At 51.0% G+C, this 22,178-nt stretch overlaps 1 protein-coding gene across 2 annotated transcripts in view; it reads left to right on the forward strand.

Moving 5' to 3' along the window:
• Soga1 (suppressor of glucose, autophagy associated 1) overlaps window positions 1-22,178 on the forward strand; it is a 66,043-nt gene that overhangs the window by 27,245 nt on the left and 16,620 nt on the right. For both annotated transcript variants that reach the window (XM_055602207.1, XM_055602208.1), the window contains 8 exons: window positions 7,007-7,069; window positions 7,857-9,032; window positions 11,078-11,218; window positions 14,010-14,135; window positions 15,718-15,948; window positions 16,195-16,299; window positions 17,170-17,337; window positions 19,207-19,458. In XM_055602207.1, the coding sequence (XP_055458182.1) occupies window positions 7,007-7,069; window positions 7,857-9,032; window positions 11,078-11,218; window positions 14,010-14,135; window positions 15,718-15,948; window positions 16,195-16,299; window positions 17,170-17,337; window positions 19,207-19,458 (2,262 nt within the window). The remainder of the gene's footprint in view (window positions 1-7,006; window positions 7,070-7,856; window positions 9,033-11,077; window positions 11,219-14,009; window positions 14,136-15,717; window positions 15,949-16,194; window positions 16,300-17,169; window positions 17,338-19,206; window positions 19,459-22,178) is intronic.

Below are 22,178 nucleotides of genomic sequence, written 5' to 3' on the forward strand. Positions count from 1 at the left end.
TCCTTGGGACCCGCCTTTGCCATCCTGACAGGTTGCTGAGGCGATGTTGTCACCCGACTGGGAATGGGAGCCCCTGCCCTGAGCTGATGCAGTTGCTATGGAGACAGCTCTTGTCGAGACAGAAGGGAGGTGGCATGCCCTCATGGCTCTCTGCGGTGGCACTGCAGCCCAGCTGGGCTGCTGCTTCAGAATCGTAACAGCAGCTGCCCCTTCATCCAGAATCATCCCCCTTGTCTCCAGGCAGAAAGCCAGTGTGAGTGTGATTTGTCCTAACGTAGCTGCTGTGTCTGAGTGCTTCCCCCGTGCCAGGCACGGCTCCCAGCCTTGCCCATGTGCCTTCCTGCTGTTTAACCCTCTGTCGTCCCTGCTTTGTACATACTACTCCTTCTTGGACATTTTCACATTACAGTTTAGTTCATTGAGCACAGAACACACCGCTTTACAGTTCAGTTTCATAGGCTGATGCTGTGCTGCCCGCAGCAGGATCGAATTCCAGAAAACTCCCATGGCTCTTGTAAGGAACCCCACACCTGTTAGCAGTAATGCCCCACCCCCTCTTCCTCTAGCCCCTGGCAATTGCTGGCCTGTTTTCTGCCTCTATTGATTTATCTATTCAGGAGATTGCATTCAAGTGAAATCAAGCAATGTGTGGTCTTTGGTGATGGGCACAAGGCTCTTGGGGTTTAGGCATCCATGTTGAAGGACCTCATTTCTTATCATGGCTGGGTAGTAATCCATTGTGTGGGTAAAGTGCCTTATATGTGATAGATGTTTGTGTGGCTTCTGCTTTTCTGCTGTCACAAATAATGCTGTGATAGACATTCATGTTTGAGGTTTTGTGATTCTGTATGTTTCTCTTGGATATGCACACAGGAGCAGAATTGCTGTCAATGGATGAGACTGGGGGAAGATAAATAGGGGATTCAAACCCAGGGCCCTGGGTCTCCCACACTTGGACTGACTCCTAACGGAGATGCCGCTGCCCTGCCTCACTCATCAAGGGGCTTTCCCAGAACGCACACCAGTGACTTCTCATCTGGATTTCCTCCTTGGTGGTGGTGGGAAGAGCACCTTCGACCACTTGGGGCTGAGCCTGGTTCTACCGCTGTGCAGTGGCTCTGGGCCTGCTGTGTGATCCGCAGGACAAACCTGGAAGCGGAGCCCCGTAGGCCTGGGTGTGAATCTTGGCTGTGCTGGTTCCTTGAGAGTGATTGCAGCCTTGGGCAGATGGCACAACAGCTCGAGTGCTCACTTGATCTGTTTACGAAAAGGGGAAATCAGTCCCTACAGTGTGGGGGTGTTTGTGAGAATTAAATGAGCCGGGCTGGAAGGTGCTCAGCACAGAATAAGCGCTTGCTAAATACAGTGTGTACTATTGTCGTTACCATGTCAACCAGCCACTAGCTGTGGGCCTGGAGAAGCCTTTGCTGCCTCACACAGGGGCTGTCCCCACATAGCTGGCAGGCACATGGAAGGAGCAGCTACACTGAAAACTCTCGAGTCTAAACTTATTTTTTCTGGCTTCGGGGTGGCTCAGGGGCTAAGAGAGCCTGCTGAGCAAGCATGACGATCTGAGTTCAAATTTCTAAAACCCACATAAAAAGTTGGGCATGATCCCAAACAGACCTATAACTCCAGCACTGGGGAGGAGGAGGAAACAGGAGGACGGCTCAGGTTTGCTGGTCTCCAGGATCAGTGGGAAACCTTTTTCTCAAAGGCGGAGTGTGATAGAACAGGACACTCGACAATCTGGCTTTTATGTATGTACAAGGATGTGTGCATATACCACACCCATCTATCATGATACATGCACACACGATACGATATAATTTAAACGTTTTTTTTTTTTTTTTTCTCCACTCAAGTGGTGGTCTCTCCAGGCTTGAATGCCTGCGTTTTGGCCATGCGGCAAGTTCACTTCACTCTAGAGATGCACCCCAACCCGGGTCCCCTTTATGGTCAGTCCGAAGGCTAGTTCCATGAGACTCACAGGGACATCCTGCCACGTTTGGTGAGTCAGAGGCAAGGAAGCACAGAAGCTGTTGGAGACCGAGACCCCCCGAGGCAGGTGTTTAGGCAGCTCTCTCTTGGCGTTAGGATTCTGTGGTTTCTGGGGAAGGCAGAGTCAGGCTCTGGCTGGGAAGGGTTGGCCGGAGCTGCTCAGGGGTGCCACCCAGACCACTCCTAGTGGCTTTGTGAGGACTAGGTAGTGTGCCTCTGGACTGGGTCTTCCTGGACCTTGTGCTCTGCCCTCCAGAGTCCCAGAGGCAGAACAAAGGGGCTCTGACAGACCTTGGCTCCCTTGAGGGGAAAGGCAGCGTCACCCCCTGCCTGGCCAGCTGCCATTCATCAGAGGGGAGGGTGGTCCTTGTGCTTTCAGAACCTGCCTTGGTTTCCCTCCCAAGCTCAGGTCATTGTAGGAGCTCAGGTGGCTTCCATGGGTTGGGAGAAGGTCCAGTCCAAGACAGAATGACTGGAGCCACCTTAGTGTCGGCCCCCACCCCAGGCATGGCTTTGTGCTCTCTGCCTGCCTCCATTCTGTGAGGGTGCAGCCGCTCAGCCCGCCTGCTAGAAAGGTGTGCCATGGCTTCCCAGAAAACTACATCAGAAATGAAAAACACTAGGCACTTCCCTACCCACAACAGACCCACAGAAGTTAAAGGATGCCCTAAGCCCCAAGGAGAAACCTTTCAAGGTTCTTGCCATCCAGTACTTGGGATTCACCTGTTTGAGAGGTGAATAGACACTTCCGATAGGATTTTCTGCATATAGGTGCACATTATTTTTTATGTATATGTGTACATGCTTCTTTAAACTTAAGTATGCAATATAAACTTAATGAGGCAAAAACCCCTTTCCAGAAGCACACAAATGCATACCTGGCACAACTCTGAGGAAGGTTCCAGCAAGCTCCGGCTACGCTGCCAACCCCCAGGGCAGGAAACTAGGGACTCTCTGCTTCCCTCTGTTCGTTTTTTTGTGCTCTTTGAATTTTCACCACGTGACCGTGGCATCTATTCAGAATGACAGAGCTAGTATAAAAATATACAAAATAATGAAAGCCTTACCCAGACACTCCCTTCTCATCTGCCTAACCTGGGATTATCAGTTTGCTTTGTGTTTTTCTAGGTCTTTCTCTGCGTCTAACGTGTCTTTCTATGTCTTTAAAAAATAAATAAGGGTGGGCTTAGGTTGCATATGTGGTTTCTGTAAGGTACAGGATCATGTTGCATGGGTATAGACAAGCCTTTTAATATGCCGAATGCTTTTGGGTTTTCTTTGCTCCGAAGTGCTTATTATAAAAATCACAGAATCAAATAAGCACAGGAAGGAAAGAAAGTCCCAAACAGCACTATCTATTTCAGTCTTAAACACAGGGCCAAAGGTCTGGAAAGAGCTCCAGAGGCACCAGTAGGCAAAGATCCTGCAGGGAGGGGAGGAAGATGGGGACAGCATGAAAGGGGGCCTTGGCTTTGTCTACTTTTTGTTTGTTTTTGGACAGGGTTTCTCTGTGTTTCCCGGCTGTCCTCGAACTGGCTCGGTAGATCAGGCTGGCCTCGAACTCACAGAGATCCACCTGCCTCTGCCGCCTGAGTGCTGGCATTAAAGGCATATGCCACCACCATTGTCCAGCGACAACTTCTGCTTTGTAACAAGGCTGCATTTTTATATGCTATTTGAGTGTTCTTGTTTTGTTTTTCGATAGGGCTTGCTATGTGGTCCAGGCTCACCTAGAACCCACTGTACACCAGCTGGCCTGAACTTGCCCTGCAGACAGGCTGGCCTTGAACTTGCATCATCTTTCTGGCTTCTGTTCCCAAGTGCTAGAATTACAGATGTGTGCCACTCTGCTCAGCTATTCAGTTTCAGGTTTTCAGTAACATTCTATTGAGATGTAATTCACATTCTGTTAAGTCTACCTTCCCCCTTTTTATTTGCAGTGCTGGGAACTGAGTGTATGCCAGCCATATGCTCTACTATTGAGCTACCTTCCTAGCCCAAGTTTGCTCTTTTAAACCCACACAATTAGTTGTGTGTCCACCCGTACTTTCTAATTCCAGGGCCTTTTTGTTACGCTCTTGAAAAAATAATAAACCAAATTCACACCTATTAGCAGTCACTCTGTATTCCCTCCCTCCCCCAGCTCTGGGACACCATTAATATTTTCCGTCTTTGAGAATTTGCCTGGCCTGGACATTTTGTGGAAATGGAACCTGATGCTATGTGCCTGTAGTGTGACAAAACTTTTCCTGATTAGGTTTTAAGATAGACTCAGAGTGGGCCGATAAGATGTAAAAACACTAGACTCGTCTGTACAGTGGCGGTGCACGCCTTTAATACAGCCAGGTCTACAGAGTGAGTTCCAGGACAGCCAAAGCCAAACAAAACAAACAAACAACAAAACAACACACACCACCAGACTCAGGAAGGAACCCTGTGGCTCTCTAGCAGCCATCATTGGTGAGCTCCAGGCAAATGAGCAACCTTGTCTCAGAGAAGATAAAAAAATGATGGCGATAAAATGATGGAGAGCTTCTGAACACCCCTGAGGTTGTCCTCTGGTCTCCACATGCAGGAAAATGTATGCACACATGTGCATTTGTGCATGAGCCCGCACATACATGTGCATGTGTGTGCGTGCACACACATGTAGACACACTACAGGATAGGACTAACTTGCTTCCCTGGGAAGCTGCTTTAAACCTCGATGGCCGAGACATAGCCCAGGCCCATTATTCCGGAACCTTTGAGGTGTTGCCTGGTGAGGTGTTTTCTTAACCTCCCCAGGAAGTTCTCCTGGGCACGTGGGTTGAAAGCCGCCGTGCTAGCTCCGTGCTAGCCCTCCTCAAAGACACGTTTTCTCCTACCAAGTCTTTGCAACTCAGTTAAGAGCTACGTCAAGAGTTGCTCTCTTCTAACCTAATATCTGCCCTAGAACTCTGGTCAAGTCCCCATCTCAGTTTCAGTAAAACTGGGCTTTCAGGGCTGGAGAGATGGCCCAGCAGTTAAGAGCCCTAGCTGCTCTTCCAGAGGGATACAGGTTCCGTTCCCAGCAGCACACAGCCATCTGTAACCTCAGTTCCAGGAGATCCAGTGCCCTCCTTTGGCTTTCACGGGTACTGTGCAAATGTGCCACACGGAGATGCATGCAGGCAAAACACCCATAAACGTAAAACAAGCCTTGTTTGTTTAAAATTGTGTCAGTGGCTTGCCTACAGTGATGGGGAACAAGAGCTGAGGGTTGGGGGTGAGCATTTATCTAAAGTCGCTGGGGAGCATTTTCAGAAATTCAAGTGGGCAGCTCAACTCCTAAAGTTGAGGACAACCTAAACGTGGCTGCAAAAGCTCCTGGCATGAATCCTCCCTCTCTCGGGAGGAAGTGTTCAATGGAATCATGCGTCTAATTGAATGACTCTTTTAAACAACAAGAAACTTAAGCGCGGATCATTGTAGCATTTCCTCTCCTTCCCCACCGTGGGGCTTGTGCCGTTTTGCGCTCCTGCCAGCAATAAATGAACCTCCTTGTTTAGCCGGAGCCTCAGCAATAGGATGTACTGTTAGATGGCTCTGGTTTCGCCACTCTGATCAGTGAGAAGCAGCCGCCCGGCATAACTTTTCCTTTGGGGCTCTCCATCCTGAGTGGGGCCACGCGTTTCCCCAGGGTTAAGATCTATTTGTCTTCCTTCTGTAAACCTTCTCTCTTCTTCTCTGTACCGAGGCTAGAACCTAGAGTCTTGTGAAGACTGGGCAAGCTCTCTACAACTTACCTGTGTCCCCTAGTCATTCTTTTGCCTTTACTATGAGACAAGCTCTTTATCTGTTGCACAGTCAGGCCTTGAATTTATGATTCTCCTGCCATCCTGGGCCTGAGTTTCTGGGGATGGACCCAGGGCTTTGAACACATCAGGCCAGGGCTCTACTGCTTTGCTGTTCAGGATGGTTTGCTCTCCTTTGTTTTGTTTTTATCCATGCAGTTTTTGCCTGGGTAATCAAATGTATTGACTCCCCTACCTCCAGTGCTTCAGCGTTTCTGAATCCTTGTCCACTCTTAGTCTCCCACCATCATTTCTGAACTGCTTCTAGTTTTGTACCCATATTTTGTTCATTAGTATTCATTCTGTGTTCAGAGTCCTATGAAATGTCACTTCCTGTGAGAGGGAGATTTAGGGAAGAACCCGTTTGGCTGTGACACTGTTAGGGAGCGAGGCAGAGGCAGAAACGGAATCACATCACCTAGATGGCCTCAGTTGGAGCTAGTGGCTTTTTTGGGGTGGAGTCAAGGGGGCCTGGGCTAGTGTTTGGGGGTGTGTCCATCCTTAGCCAGTGAGCGCCACTGAGAATGGTTCTCAGCCTGGAGGTGTTCCCCGGGGAAATGGGATCTCAGGTCTGAGGCAGGGTGTCACAGCATGCTTTTGGCATCTCGTTTGTCTACTTCCCTGCTGTATTCTCTACACCCTGAGGTGTGCTCAGGAAATCTCTGATGAGTGGATGAGAGGCAAGCATCAGCCATGAAAACGTACATACAAGTGACATCTGGGGTGAGCAGGTTGTATTTATATGTTTAGGAACATACACACATATGTTGCAACACCTAAAGAAAGAGGCCACGAATTTGAAGAACAGGAGGAAGGGGTACGTGAGAAGGGTTGGAGGGAAGAAAGCGAAGGGAGAAAATTATGTAATTATAATGGGGGGGGGGCCCAAAACAACAAAAAGGTGAACAAGAGCAAGAGCACAAATTCCAATTTCCAGTCAACAGGATCACAATGTCCAGCGTGGGTGCAGTGCGGAGCAGCCCTGGGCGGGGGTTGGGGGTATTTAGCTATTTCCTTCAGTCCTTCTGGTCCGTATCCCCCATGCGATGCACTCAGCCGTCCCTGGCTCAGGCTTGGGTTAACACACACAGGCTGAGCTGGGACCCTCGCTGTCTCCGCCCTGTGAGGCCTCTTTGGGTGTGCACCATCTTTGTGATTTTTTTTCTGTTTGCTTTCTTCTTTTCCTTCAGCATTCCTTGAAGAAAAGAGGAGCCCGATCTCTTGGGAAGACCGACAAGAAGCCTACTGCGCAGGTTCGTCCTCAGATCCCCCCCCCCCCACGCTACAGTTTGTAGTTTGGAGGCCCAAACCGATGTTAGGTGTCCTGGGTAGTCATCCAGGTCCCATCTCTTTCTAGGGTCTCTCCTGTTCCCCCCCCCCATTTCTTCCCCTTTCTTCTCGACTTCACTCCGCATTTTACTCCCTCCAAGCCCGCTCTGAACTCATGCTTAGACACTCCTGGACCCACAAGGTGCTTATCCAACATAGGGACAGATAAACCCAAGATGAAATAGAGTCAGAGACCTTGAACTTGGACTCTGCCGCTTGATTGCCCCCTTACTGAGGAGGCTCACTTCAACTTTCTGGTATTGTTTCCTCATCTGTGCCTAGTGTTTGGGTTTGTTGTAAGAATTAGATAAAAGCACCCCGTTGGTGCTTTGTTTTGTTTTTCCCACAGTCCAGGCACAGAATCCTGTGAGCAGCCAGGGTGCCACCACTTTTTTTGTACATTTCCCCATTTAACAGTCATCGTGTTGGAAACCAGAGTTTCTGGAGACCACTTTTTCAGAGGGGGCAACTCTAGCAAGGAATGGCCATAGTCAGATGTCAGAATGTCACCTGCTCCCAGACTCCCAGACTGTAGGTAGTGTGTCCTGGCCTCTCAATGCCCCTGCTCTCCGTCCTGTGGCCTCCAGGGCTCGAGAGCCAAGCTGATTCACCCCTGGGTTCTCTGACAGTCAGTGCACCCCAGAATACTGTGGCTGGGCCCAACTGACACTAATCTTGCTTGTTGCTGTCTCGGTGCCCACTGGGCCGCAGGAGGACAGCGCTGACCTGAAGTGCCAGCTGCATTTTGCAAAAGAAGAGTCGGCCCTCATGTGCAAGAAGCTCACGAAGCTGGCCAAGGAGAACGACAGCATGAAGGAGGAGCTTCTCAAGTACCGCTCGCTCTATGGGGATCTGGATGCAGCCCTGTCGGCGGAGGAGCTGGCGGACGCTCCGCACTCCCGTGAGACCGAGCTGAAGGTGCACCTGAAGCTGGTGGAGGAGGAGGCCAACCTGCTGAGCCGGAGGATCGTGGAGCTGGAGGTGGAGAACCGGGGCCTGCGGGCAGAGATGGACGACATGAAGGACCACGGGGGCGGCGGGGGTCCCGAGGCCAGGCTGGCCTTCTCTTCCCTGGGTGGTGAGTGCGGAGAGAGCCTAGCCGAGCTGCGGCGCCACCTGCAGTTCGTCGAGGAGGAGGCTGAGCTGCTGCGGCGCTCCTCCGCAGAGTTGGAGGACCAGAACAAGTTGCTGCTGAACGAGCTGGCCAAGTACCGCTCCGAGCATGAGCTGGACGTGACGCTGTCCGAGGACAGCTGCTCGGTACTCAGCGAGCCCTCCCAGGAGGAGCTGGCAGCTGCCAAGCTGCAGATCGGAGAGCTGAGCGGCAAGGTCAAGAAGCTGCAGTACGAGAACCGCGTGCTGCTCTCCAACCTGCAGCGCTGTGACCTGGCCTCCTGCCAGAGCACGCGCCCCATGCTGGAGACGGATGCCGAGGCCGGGGACTCCGCGCAGTGCGTGCCTGCCCCTCTGGGCGAGACGCTGGAGCCCCACGCCGCCAGGCTCTGCAGGGCCCGCGAGGCCGAGGCGCTGCCTGGGCTGCGGGAGCAGGCCGCGCTGGTCAGCAAGGCCATCGACGTCCTGGTGGCTGATGCCAATGGCTTCTCAGTCGGCCTCCGGCTGTGCCTGGACAACGAGTGTACAGACTTACGGTTGCATGAGGCGCCTGACAACAGCGAGGGCCCCAGGGATGCCAAGCTCATCCATGCCATCCTGGTGCGCCTGAGTGTGTTGCAGCAGGAACTGAACGCCTTCACCCGAAAGGCGGATGTGGCTTTGGGGAGCTCTGGCAAGGAGCAGCCTGAGTCCTTCCCCGCGCTGCCCTCCTTGGGGTCCCAGGGGCCGGCTAAGGAGATCATGCTGTCCAAAGACCTTGGCTCTGACTTCCAGGTAAGAGGCCAATGGCCAGGGTCCTGGTATTTATCACAAACAAACTTTGTGCTGAACCAGGCACACGACAGAGTTGGACCCAAAACCCGGCTTTACAACGCTCCTGCAGTAAACACTCATGTGATCCTCACCTGCAACATGACCGGCCCCAAGGCAGCCCTGGTTGATCTCCCTGCTAGTCCACACTCCTGCTCCCCAGGAAAACCTCCTGGTCTTATCCATATTGGAGATTTCTGTAAGTGGAATTATACAGACCAAACACAGCAGTGCCTGGCTGTGTTCATTCAGCTGGCAAAATTGCTGCTACAGGTAGAAAATAATTATTTATTCCCATCTAACTAGGTATAAACTTATTGACCCAGTAAACTGCCAAATATGCATTCACTATGGATAGAGAAGTCCTTTTTGCTAGACTTTCCCCTTTTCCCTCCCTCCCCTCTCCTCCCAGTACTGGGGACACAACCCATGGCCTCATACGTTAGGCAAGTACTCTACCAACGACTTGACTCCTTTTTAACACATTTTTGAAAATTTATATGTGTCTGTACATATGTGTATACACATGCACCTGTGTAAAGGTGCCACAGAAGCCAGAAGGTGCTGGAGCCTCCAGGGCTAGGGATGCAGGCAGTTGTGAGCTCTTTGGTGTGGGTGCTGGGAACTGAACCCAGATCGTCTTGCAGAGCATCAAGAGCTCTTAACCATTGAGCCATTTCTCTAAGGCAGCCACCTTGCCTGTTTGTTTGTTTTTTCCTCTATCTTTGCGTTCGTTTGTTTGTTTTGAGATAGCACTTCTCTGCGTAGGCCCAGGTGTCTTGGAACTCTCTCTGTAAACTAATCTGGCTTCGAACTCACAGAGATCTGTCTGCCTCTGCTTCCTGAGTGCTGGGATCAAGACGTGTGCCCGCTGCTGCCAACTTCCTATTTCTTTCGTAACTAAAATTTTTATTACATTATGGGGGGGGGTCAAATATTTATTATATTATTACATTATTTGGGGGGTGGTCAGAGGGAGCCACTGCGTACCTGTGGTCACAGAAGTCAGTTTTCAGATGGTCCTGGGGATGAACTCAGGTTGTCAGGTTTGGTAGCAAACACCTTTACCCAATAAGGCAACTTGCTGATCCCCTACCCCCCGACACACACACACACACACACACACGTACTTTTTGTTCTTTAAGGCAGGGTTTCACCATGTAGCCCTGGCTGTCCTGGAACTCACTCTGTAGACCGCTCTGGTCCTGAGTTTATAGAGATCCGCCCGCCTCTACCTCCTGAGTGCTGGGATTAAAGGTGTATGCTGCCACTGGCCACCACCAACCATCAGTCCATAATTTCAAATTAAAAAAATATTAACCTTTTGATTAGTTTTTGAGAAGCTTAGTCTTGACATCCATGGCACGCTACCTAGAAAAACTAAACTAGAAAAGATACTTGTCTAAAAAAAAATTTTAAAGTATTATTTCAAAAGCAATACATAAACACTGACCCAAAGATAAAATCAGATGCACACCTCGAGCCCCTGCCTACCGCTTCCAGCCAGTACCTCTGTCGACGGGCTTGACTGATGATGTGAAGGACAGCCGTCACATGAGTGGCCACGTGGGGGTGTGGCTCCCGGTAAAGCACTGCACTGAACTGGGCGGCCCCTAGAGCAGCTCCCGCTGGCTCTTCGCTGCTGTGGCTTGAGATGGCTTCTTGACACTAGCGGACAGAGCCAGGTGGAGTCTCCCTCCCGAAGTAAGAGGGAGCAGGCCCCACACAGGTGGTAGGGTGATGGAATTGCTTCAGGAGGCTTTTCGTGAGAGCCATTCACAGAATTAGTGCTTTGGCTTGCCTAAGTCATTCATCCTTGCAGCAAGTGATCATGGGGCGGTGGCAGTGCACCCTGGGAAAGGCTGGGTCCGGGTTGCAAGACTGAATTGCCTGGGCCCCAATCTCATGTGAACAGAGCCTGTTGTGGAGCTGAGGCCTGGTGGGGGCCTTTTGTAGCACTCCTTGGGCCTCTCCTCATAGCTCTCATCTGCTTGTGCCCCGCCCTCTAGCCACCTGACTTCAGAGACCTGCTAGAATGGGAGCCTAGGATCCGAGAGGCCTTCCGTGCTGGTGACTTAGACTCCAAGCCTGACCCTAGTCGGAACTTCAGGCCTTACCGAACTGAAGATAACGATTCCTATGCCTCTGAGGTGGGTCTAGGCCTAAGGAGGATGTTGGGTGGAAGGAGATTGGCTGGGACCTCCCAAAAGCAGCCTGGGTGGTCCTTGGAGGATGATGGCAGAGGTTTTGAGCATTCTGTTTGGTTTTAAACTTCTGACAGCCAGGGCAAAAAGGAAATAAGGGCATTTGAATCACTCCCACGATCTAGTTAGAGGAAGTTTAGTTGGACATGGTATCTACCTGTAATCCCAGCTTCAGGATGCTGAGGCAGGGGGAATGCTGAACTGAGGCCATCGTGAAATGACTAAGGTATGTAGCAGAGAGACAGTAATCTCTCCATTCAGGCTGTTTGAGTTCGTGTTGTGGATCTCTGGTGTACTGGCTGTGAGACCTTGGATAAGTCATTTTACTTTCTTAGTTGTCAGTTTGTCTGTCCCCTATAAGAACAGAACCTCTCATAGGGTTGTTGACAGGGTTAAGGCCTGGTCTTATGGGTGAAGATGAGGGCAGCGTCCCTGGCCCCTGACGTCACACTGCCGGTCTGGTGCTATGACCTTAGATACATCCATATCCATGGGCCCAGCTTTCCCACCACAACATTTATAATGACTACAATTGCTAGGATTCTCTGATCTTTTGAGAAGTTTCCTGTCCCCGTGAGTCTGGGGAGCTCCCTGGAGAATGAAGGGCCAAGCTCTCTAGTGAGGTGGTCTGGACATCCTAGTAGCCATAGGGGAAGGGAAGAAGGAAGACCGGTGTGTGGACAGGTAGCCAGGCTGTGGCGCTGTGCAGAAGGCCTTCGCTTTGACCCCAATGGGGAAACGAGAGACATACAGAGAAGGGGAGGGAGGAGGAGGAGGAGGAGGAGGAGGAGGAGGAGGAGGAGGAGGAGGAACAACCTGAGATATGTAGACCTCGTTTTTCTGAGAAGGAAATAAGCTTGTTTGTGTCAGCTCCTTTACACATTTAATCACTTTCATTCATTCTTACTGAGTACTTACGGCCAAAACACTGTGCCAATCCTGAGTTCACGAATGATGTGCAAGGGCAGTAGCCTGATCTCTAAAGAGTTTTTTTGTTTGTTGAGCCAGGGTGTCAGTATATACATTATGCTTACCTCAAATTTACCATCCTCCTGTCTCCAACTTCCACGTGCTGAAATTACAGGCACATGACACTTTGCCCAGATCAGCCAAGATTTTTTAATACAGAACAGGTGTACTAGACATGCCTGAAATCATTGCAGAGACAGTGCCAAATTATCATATTATTGGCCACATTTTTCCCCCTCAGCAGGACACCTGCCATGCCTGGGACCATTTCCATCTTTCTCTTCCTGCGCAGTGTGTTAGAATAAACATTCCCGTTACCAGAAATACTTAACACTTTTTTTTTTCTTTTGGGGTGGAGTCTCACTGTGTTGCTCAGGCTGGAAGCACTCTCAGAGGTTCAGGTGATCCTCCTGCCTCATGCACCACTTCATTTCATCTGGAGTATAACTACAACCTAGCAATGGGCTGGGGCTACAGCTCAGTGACGAAGCACTGGCTCGGCATATGTGAGGCCTTGAGTCTAGTCCCCAGCACGAGTGCACACACATGCATGCATGTCACACAGACATGCACACACATGGACATGTATGCGCATGGACATGCACGCACATGCGCGCACACGCATCCACACGTAAGCACACGTGCACGCACACATGTATTCATAGGAAGGAGAGAAGGAAAGAACAGGTGCTTATGGCCCTTCACAGACTGAACACTTCCCTCCCTTTGAGACAGGCTCTTGCCCTGTCGCCCACACTGGGTCAAGCTCATGATCCTCCTCTTTTGTAACTGACATCAGCTCCTCCGAGTCTCTTATATGGACTTGCATTTATTTGTGTACTGTGCACATCGTGTGTAAGTCAGAGGACAACTTGAGGAGCTGGTTCTCCTTCCACTGTGCGGGGCCCAGGCATCCAGCTCAGGTCCAGGCGCTTGGCTGTACGCGCCTTTATCTGCTGAACCATCTTGCTGGGCCAAGAACCAGTTAACGTTGTATAGTTCCAAATGCTTTAAAAACACCATTTCCCAGAAAGATGGAGAATTTGGTTAACTTTTTAAAAATGATTTTATTCCATAGTCACTGTAAGCCACAAACAAGTACAATTAAACCCCTAAGTGGCTTTATTACATGGAGATACAGAGAAGGGCAAGATCATTATGTAGTTAACCACACTGATAGTTAATGTGTTTCTGTTATATGAAAACATACAAAGACAGCATCTGTAATTGTTGAGCTGAATGGAGCTTTATACATAGAGACTCATTAAACACATTTGAAAACTCATTTTTAAAATATTGCTTCCAAAATTTTAATTATAAACAATGAACTAGCATGTGGCTACCTGGAAGGCTGAAGCAGGAGGCTGCCTTGAGCTCGGAAGTTTGAGGCCAGCCTGTAAAATGGTGAACTTCTGAGTCAAAAATAAGTAGTCCATTAAATTTAATCAGTTAATTAAGTCTGATCAACTAAAAACACTATGAACAACTTTGTGGATCAGTTTTAGTTTTCACAGCATATATAATTATGAATCAATTACAGTTTTCACATTTATTATAAATAAATGTGCAAGAGAGAAATGTTAAAATTATACTGTGGAGGATTAGACACGTACTGTTCCATTTAATTGTCATCATGACTCCCTGAGGCAAGGACAGTGTTGTGCCGGAAGAGGACAGCCAGGCCCAGCTTACTGTCGATTCCCTGCTACTGCCGTTCTCTGACCACAGCCTGTGTCTTCTCCGGACTCCTTATCTGACCCCTCCTCAGATCAAGGAGCTTCAGCTGGTCCTGGCAGAGGCCCATGACAGCCTCCGGGGCTTGCAAGAGCAGCTGTCTCAGGAGCGGCAGCTCCGGAAAGAGGAGGCTGACAGCTTCAACCAGAAAGTGGTCCAGGTGGGTTTGTACCACGTTTCTCCTCTCCCCTCCCTTCCCCTTCCTCCTCCCCTCCTCTCCCCTCCCCTCCCCCTCCCGTCTCCTCCCCTCTCCTCCCTTCTCCTCCCCTCTCCTCCCCTCCCTTCTCCTCCCCTCTCCTCCCCTGAGGTAGAGAGCACTTGACAGCATATGAGAGGCTCTGGGTTCTGTCCCCAGCATAGGAAGAAATGTAACACTACTAAAAGCCAGGGTCCTCTGAAGGGGATAACAGTGGGAGAAAACCAAGCTTTCCTACCCCTGTGCCCTGCACATGATAATGGCACTGGCTTGCCTCGGTGACGCTGGGCCTGTTTAATCTCTTTGGGTTTTGCTTTGTTTGTTTGTTTGGTTGTTTTTCTGAGACAGGGTCTCTCTATGTAGCCATGGCTGTTCCCTTGATATGTAGACTGGGCTAATTCAAACTCAAAGAAATCCACCTGCCTCTCACTTTCAAGTGCTGGGATTAAAGGCATGGGTCACCATGCCTGTCTGTTTCATCATTTTAAAGATGATTTTTTAAAGGCTTTTAATTACATGTAGATGTGTATATATATATGTATGTCAGCGCAGGTGTCTATGGAGACTAGAAACATCAGATTTTCTGTGATCTGCCTGATGTAGGTGCACCCCAGTCTTCAGGAAGAGCATTCAGTGCTCTTAACCACTGAGCCATCTCTCTAGCCCTTGTTTTATCTCTTGTCCTCAGTTTCCTGCCTATGAAACGGTGCCCATATCAAGCCTCGCTGTGGAGCAGTTTGCAAGAGCAGTTTGTAAGAGCATTTATTAAGCCTTACTGTTGGGGCTGGTAAAGACACTTGCCACCAAGCCTTACAAACTTGAGTTTGCTCCTCAGGCCCCACACGGTGAGAGAGAAGTAACTTGAGCTAGTCCTCCGACCACCACACGGGCGCCGTGACATGCCCCCCCCATGTACATACAAAACAGTAAGAACTGAAAACAACAACAAGAAACAAAGACCTTACTGAATGGCCCGTGTATAACGACACGCTTTGCCCACATTCTCTCACGCGGTCTTCATAGTCTGCCCTCAGGAGATGGCCCCACTGTACTGATGAGGAAGCTGCTGTGGTGGCGCCTGGTGAAGCATGCTGATGGAGCAGACTCGCTCAGAGCTGCGCACCTCAGGCCTTTGGCTCTCTCAGCCGGGACCTAGTGTTGTTCCCCAAGATATTTCATGTTTCTCAGCCTTCCTCGACCGCCCCCCCATGCCTCTGCTCTGCACCTCACCATCTCTGCAGTCCCCATGTAACCTTCACAGTTCCCAGACCCGTGTGAGCACGTAGGGAAACATCTGCTGCCCAGGAGGTGCTCAGAGTGTGAGGACATGGTAGCCCGAGGTCACTCCTCAAGCTGTTGACGCAGCATTTCGACGGGATCCCTCCCCGGCACCTGGGACTCACCTGTGAGACCAGGCTTGGCATGGCTGAGCTTTTGTATTTGGGTTCTGGAGAGTGAACTCAGGGCTGACCAGTAGGCTCCCCTCTATCCTTGATCTGGGTCTGGAATCAACTAGGGCCTACCTGGCTCCCTCCTGTCCCGACAGCTAAAAGAGGACCAGCAGAGGGCGCTGCTGAGGCGGGAGTTCGAGCTGCAGAGCCTGAGCCTCCAGCGGCGGCTGGAGCAAAAATTCTGGAGCCAGGAGAAGAACATACTGGTGCAGGAGTCCCAGCAGTTCAAGCACAACTTCCTGCTGCTCTTCATGAAGCTGCGGTGGTTCCTGAAGCGCTGGCGACAGGGCAAGGTTCTGCCCAGCGAGGAGGACGACTTTCTGGAGGTACTGCTGAGCTTAGCCGTAGCCCTGAGCAGGAAGAAGGGGGTGGGGGACGTGAGTTCCGCTCCCTTGCCTGAACGGTGCGGGGTGGGTCCCAGTTAAGATGTGGGAAGCCAGCGGCAGGCTCTGGTTCAGCCTGAGCCACCCGTCCTCCCTACATGGCTGTGCAGTCCTCTTTCCATCTGGACTGCTTGTCGTGGTCCCCATCCTTTGGAGGCTGAGCCCTTCGAATGTGGTTTCTCAAACCAGGTGAACAGCATGAAGGAACTGTACCTGCTGATGGAGGAAGAGGAGATGAACGCCCAGCACTCGGATAACAAGGCCTGCACAGGGGACAGCTGGACCCAGAACACGGTGTGTTCAGCCCCTTCCGGTCCTGCCTTACCCCGTGCAACCCCGTGCAACCCCGTGCAACCCCGTGCATTAGTGATCACTCAGTGCTGACTGGACACAGGATCTGAAGATGGTTATTGTCTGGAATCTGGCCCACCAGTCGCTCATTGCTAGGGGATATACCAGTCACTCGAGGGTAGAGACAGAAGGCCACATGGACTGTGAGGTCATGTTCGGGAAGGAGAGCAGTTAGTTTGTTGCATAGGGAACGGTGGTACTCATGGCATTCCTTGGATGAATAGGGGGCTTATTGAGTTCAGGATGGAAAAGAGACCATATCAAGCTAAGAGGACTGTGTGGAGGTGCGGCAAGGTGTGCTGGAGTGGCCGTGGCCAGTGGGGCATTGTGGGAAGGTTAAGGATAGTGGGCCAGGGTCACACAAAGTTAAGTAAGAACTGTCAGATCAAGCCACAGGTCTGAGGGGCCCACGGTACCATCAGCCTCCCAGGGTTCTACTGTGAGCTGGAGTGTGGGTGAGCAGTGTTTAAGGGGCCAGGAAGGGGGGGGGGGGGGAATCCAGTCTGGCATCATTTGAGAGGCTCCATGGAGGTGTCAGCTCAGGGGAGACCTGCAGCCTGGGGCCGGCAAAGCCTAGGGAAGGTGGTTTCTCTGCGCTTGGGCAGAGCAGCCACTCCTGTAATAGAATTCACCGAGTGTGAGACTTGCTGCCAGCCTCAGCCATTCCAGGACTGGCCTTCAGCCCCAGTTTACGGCTGAGGAGACCTGCAGAGGACTCGCAGGCTGGTAGGGCCGAGGCTAGACTTCCCGGGTGAGGCAGCCTCGCCAGGGTTGCCCTTCCTGCCTCCTGACTGGACCTTCCTCTGTGTGCAGCCTAACGAGTACATCAAGACCCTGGCCGACATGAAGGTCACACTCAAGGAGCTTTGCTGGCTGCTCCAAGACGAGCACCGGAGCCTGACGGAACTCCAGCAGCAGTTCGCAAAGGCCAGAGCCGCCTGGGAGACCGAGCGGGCGGAGCTCAAGGGCCAGGCCTCGCAGGTAAGCCTCCTTGCTTGTCAGGGACCTCCTCCTCTTCATTCCCAGCCCCGATCTAGACAGTGGGGTCTCGGAGGAGGGTGCTGAGCTGCGCCTTTGATGCACAAGACCCTTACACTCGCTTTGTGCCCGACACCCCCAGAGAATGACAGGAACTCAGGGTGCACTGTGGGTTCACGGAATGCTCCCACGCCTGCCTGAGTGCCACAGAGAGCGCAGCTCTGGGATGGACCTGACTCAGGTGTGGAGAGAATGAAGAAAAGACGGACAGACACAAGGATACACAGAAAGCTCGGATCAGGCGATCTGGGCTCGCAGCCTGTGTACTGTGTAGCTGATTAGGCAGAGGTGGTTGTTAATACGAGGAGGCAGGGATTATGGTATCAGGGGACAAGTTCAGCTAATCTGGACAGGGCACTCTGGAGGGAAGCAGTCTTCAGGCTGTGAATGTTGGAGGAGGCTGCTGTGGTGAGCAGTCTCGCACACACTGTTAACACCACCCACACTCACAGGAAGGCTTTGCCATTTTCCGCCGACCCTCACCCTGATGGGGCACATGGCTTTGCCGTTTCTCCATGGGTCCCAGGATCCCCTGGAGTATTTGACGTGACCGTGCCCATGTCAACAGCACCCATTCACTCAGGACTTGACTCACAGGGCTCCCTGCACTTGGTAATAGGCCGCACACCCCTGCCTCGACTCCACTGTCTGCCATCCCCATTTGCTTTCTCCTCTCCTCATAAGGACTCCCACCCTGACCCCTGCTAACTGGCTCTCATTTGTTCCTCACTCAAATAAGGATCTACCTTCCAGCCACCCAGCCTGACTCCCTGGGAGACCAGCATCTGCTGTGTGCCCCGGGCAAGTTCTTTCCCCATTCTGGCCTGAGGAGTGGGAATGCAGGCTTCTCACTCGGAAAATGCTCAGACTTCATGGTTCTTCAGACTGGGCCCATGGCCTCCTCCAGGAAGGCCTGCCTTCCTGCTGTCTGTGGCCATGGAAGATGGACACCCTGATGGTCTCTGCTGACCAGATGGCGAAGCAGGTCCCGAGGAGTTAGGTTTCTCTCCTAGCTATTAAATAGCAGATCTGATCTTGCTCCCCGAGCCTCTGACCTCCCGTGAGCACGATTACCTTCTTGCCCGGAGTGTATAGACTCCTTGCTTTTTCCTGAGCCCCTGCACCATTCATTCTCCTGTCCAGTGTTCCCGTAGACCCCCTCACTGCCTCACAAACCCATCCATTCCAGGACCTCTTGCTCTCTGACCAGCCTCTTGAGGATAAGCATTCTCAGATTCTTGGGGCCAGTGAGTCCTGAGGCTGTCTGTTTCCTTCCTGCCTCCCCATGAGGAGGTCTAGGCTGAGAAAAATATCATGCTGGATCATTCCTGTGCCTATGTATTATGTGACCATGTGTACATGTCCCTATGCAGGGCCTCTGGGGACAAGGTGGGGCCTAGCTTTCAAGGGGCTGGGGGTGGAGAGAAAGAATGTCTCCCACACATGGAAATAGGTGCTGCAGGTAAGAACTGATAGATTTATAGTTGTCGGTAGCCGGGGGCTCTGCCTGTTGTAGAAATGCTTGGCATAGGTTTCTTTCCTAGCCGTTAAGCAGCAGACCTGATCTTGCTCCCCAAGCCTCTGACCTCCTGGCTGTGGAAGATGTGGAGGCTCCCTTGGAGCCTCTCTGAAGGACAGGAAATAGCACTTTGCTTAGGAAGAGAACATTGGGTTCAGGGTCTGGCTTGTATGTAGAGGGGGTCCACAGCTCTGTTGTCAGGATAGGCATGGGAGGTCCCCAAAGGCCTTCCTGGTATATGGGTCTGGAGCCAGTGTCCCCTGCCACTACCCAGCTGGCTCTTTTTCCTGCAGATGGAGCTGAAGGCTGGGAAGGGGGCCAGTGAGAGGCCCGGCCCTGACTGGAAGGCCGCACTGCAGAGGGAGCGGGAAGAACAGCAGCACCTCCTGGCTGAGTCCTACAGTGCAGTCATGGAGCTCACCAGGCAGCTGCAGCTCAGCGAGCGCCACTGGAGCCAGGAGAAGCTGCAGCTGGTGGAGCGGCTGCAGGGAGAAAAGCAACAGGTGGAGCAGCAGGTGAAGGAGCTGCAGAACCGCCTCAGTCAGGTAAGGCTGGATCCAAGCGCTCAGGCAGTGACCGCCAGAACGCTCTTCCTCCGTGATAGCTAAAGCCTGGAGCTCGGAGAGAGCAGTGAGAAGCAGGTCCCTTCCCCGGCCTCAGTTTTTGAGGCCCCCAGCCTGGTCCATGTTTGCTTTACTTTCACACACACCAGCCTCACAGGCCATCATTTTCTGCTCATCTCTTACAGAGTAGCAGTTGCAATAAGAAGAGCTTTTGTCCCACTAGTTCAGGTGTCAGTCATGTGCCCATCATTCCACCCTATCAAAACCCAGGACCCAAAAGGGAAAAGATGAGTGATTCCCTTAGGAAAACTGCAGTCTTCTGACCAAGAGAGGGAAACTAAGACCTAAATATTACAAAAACCAGATTCCATTTGGCTCCCCTCCTGTTTACTGTGTAGGCTTACCTCTACGGGGGGTTTTCTCTTGTTTGTTTTTCACTAATTGAATCATTATGTTCCTGCATGCACACTTGCCTCTCCCATGGAGAGTCTTGGTCAGTTTTTTTGTTTTTTAATATAATTTTATTTTATGTGCATTGGTGTTTCGCCTGTTTGTGTGATGGTTTCAGATCTTAGCGTTATAGACATTTGTGAGCTGCCACGTGGATGCTGGGAATTGAACTCAGGTCCTCTCAGAAGAGCACTCAGTGCTCTTAACCACTGAACCATCCAGCCCCCCCCCCCCCCATTCCCCGTCAGTCAGTGAAGTCTCAGACTCCACCATTCATGATTCCACGCTGACAAAGTCTGGGTACCATGTTTTCACTATGGAACTGGTGGTGTCAGTCAGTTAATTGGTAGAGTGCTTGCCTAGCAGGCATGAAGCCCTGGGTCGGATTCCCAGCACCACAGGAACCAAGTATGGCGGCTCAGGCCTGTAATCTTTTGGGCGGTAAAGGTAGGAGAATTAGAGGCTCATGGTCATCCGCCTCAGCTGCTTAGTGGGTTTGAAGCTGGCCTGTTTACGTGGAACCCTGTCTCAAAAACCCAAACAAGCAGTAAGTAGCCCCCTACTGTAAATCCGCACACGTGTGTATGTGCACAGTATACAGCGCTGCCTTCACAGGCACCAGTAGATGATGGTGAGAGCCAGCTTCAGAGGGCTCTTCCCACAGTACTGTGTCCATCCCCCATCCAGTCCTCCTGTCCTAGTCCCCCCTCCCCAGTCTGCATTTAGAGCAGCATGCAGACCTGGTTTGCTCTTTCCCTGCCAGTTCTCATGACTCCTCAGTCTTTGGACTCACCTGATGAGGGTGGGCATCCCTCCAAGAGTTACTGCCTTGTATGTCTTCTCAGAATGCAGTCGAAAACCCTCTCGGCCTTCTAAGGACACTTTGCGGATAAGCAAAATGAGCCAAGGAGTCCTGTTTCTGACAGGACAGAAATGTAGAAGAATCCTCACATCTGACAGATTTTTTTTCATTTGTTCATTTTTTTGTTTTGTTTTGTTTTGTTTGTTTGTTTGAGACAGGGTTTCTCTGTGAGGTCCTGGCTGTCCTGGGAATCTCTCTGTAGACCAGGGTTGCCTCAAACTCGGAGATTCACCTTCCTCTGCCTCCTGAGTCCTGGGATTAAAGGTGTGTGCCACCACTGCACAGTTAATTTTTTTTTAAAAATTATTATTTTTTTAAAGATTTCTATACCTGCATGGCAGAAGAGGGCACTAGATCTCAGTATAGATGGTTGTGAACTACCATGTGAATTCTGGGACTTGAACTCAGCAGACAGTGCTCTTAACCACTGAGACAACACTCCAACCTGCTGTTTTGTTTTGTTTTTGTTTTTTTGAGATTTACTTATTTTTAATCTTATATGGGGAGTGTTTTGCTTGCATGTATATGCACCATGTACATGCCTGGTACCCTCAGGCTGGAAGAGGGTGTTGGATTTCCTGGAGCTGGAGTTACAGATGGTTGTGATCTGCCATGTAGGTGCTGGGAACTGAGCCCGAGTCCTCTGGGAAAGCAGCAAGTGCTTTTAACTGCTGAGCCATCTCCCCAACATCTGGCAGATTCTTAATTTCAGCTGACTCCTTCAAGGGCCTAGGTTTTCTCTAGGGGTCACACCCACTAGCTGCAGCAACATTGTACCTCTGGGGGCACATTTCCTGTGTGTGGAAGTTCAGGCCGGAACACCCACAAATAAAAACACAGACCCTAGGTAATGTGGAAAGCTGATCAGAACATTCTTTTGCACCATCTGGCTACTTTCTTGACTATAGAATGATTCCTTTCTGTTACTACGTCATCATTATCATCATCATCATTTGGTGGGTTTTATTGTTGGTTTGGTTTGGTTCGTTTTTTTCAAGACAGGGTTTCTCCGTGTAGTCCTGGCCTCGCTTTGTAGACCAGGCTGGCCTCAAACTCACAGAGATCCACCTGCCTCTGCCTCCCGAGTTCTGGGATTACAAGTGAGCACCACCACCACTCAGCTTTTAACATTTTTTAATGATTTGGAAATCATTAAGCCAAATCCATGCCATGCTTAGTGGGGTATCAGCACCCAGCTGGGACTTACTCTCCCCTAGGTGCTCAGTCCTGCACTTGGTTTTCCAACAGGGGCCTTGTGAGGAATTTGCTGGCTTCCTAGCTCTGGTCTCCTGCAACCTTTTGACATCGATCTGTTTTCCTTGATTCAAACCAGGACACCCAGAGCTTTGTCTTTTTTTTTTTTTTTTTTTTTTTTTTTTTTTTTTTTTTT

This window comes from Psammomys obesus, unplaced genomic scaffold (genome assembly GCF_907164565.1).
Source record: "Psammomys obesus unplaced genomic scaffold, mPsaObe1.curated_primary_1811, whole genome shotgun sequence".
In the NCBI taxonomy this organism is placed as follows: Eukaryota; Metazoa; Chordata; class Mammalia; order Rodentia; family Muridae; genus Psammomys; species Psammomys obesus.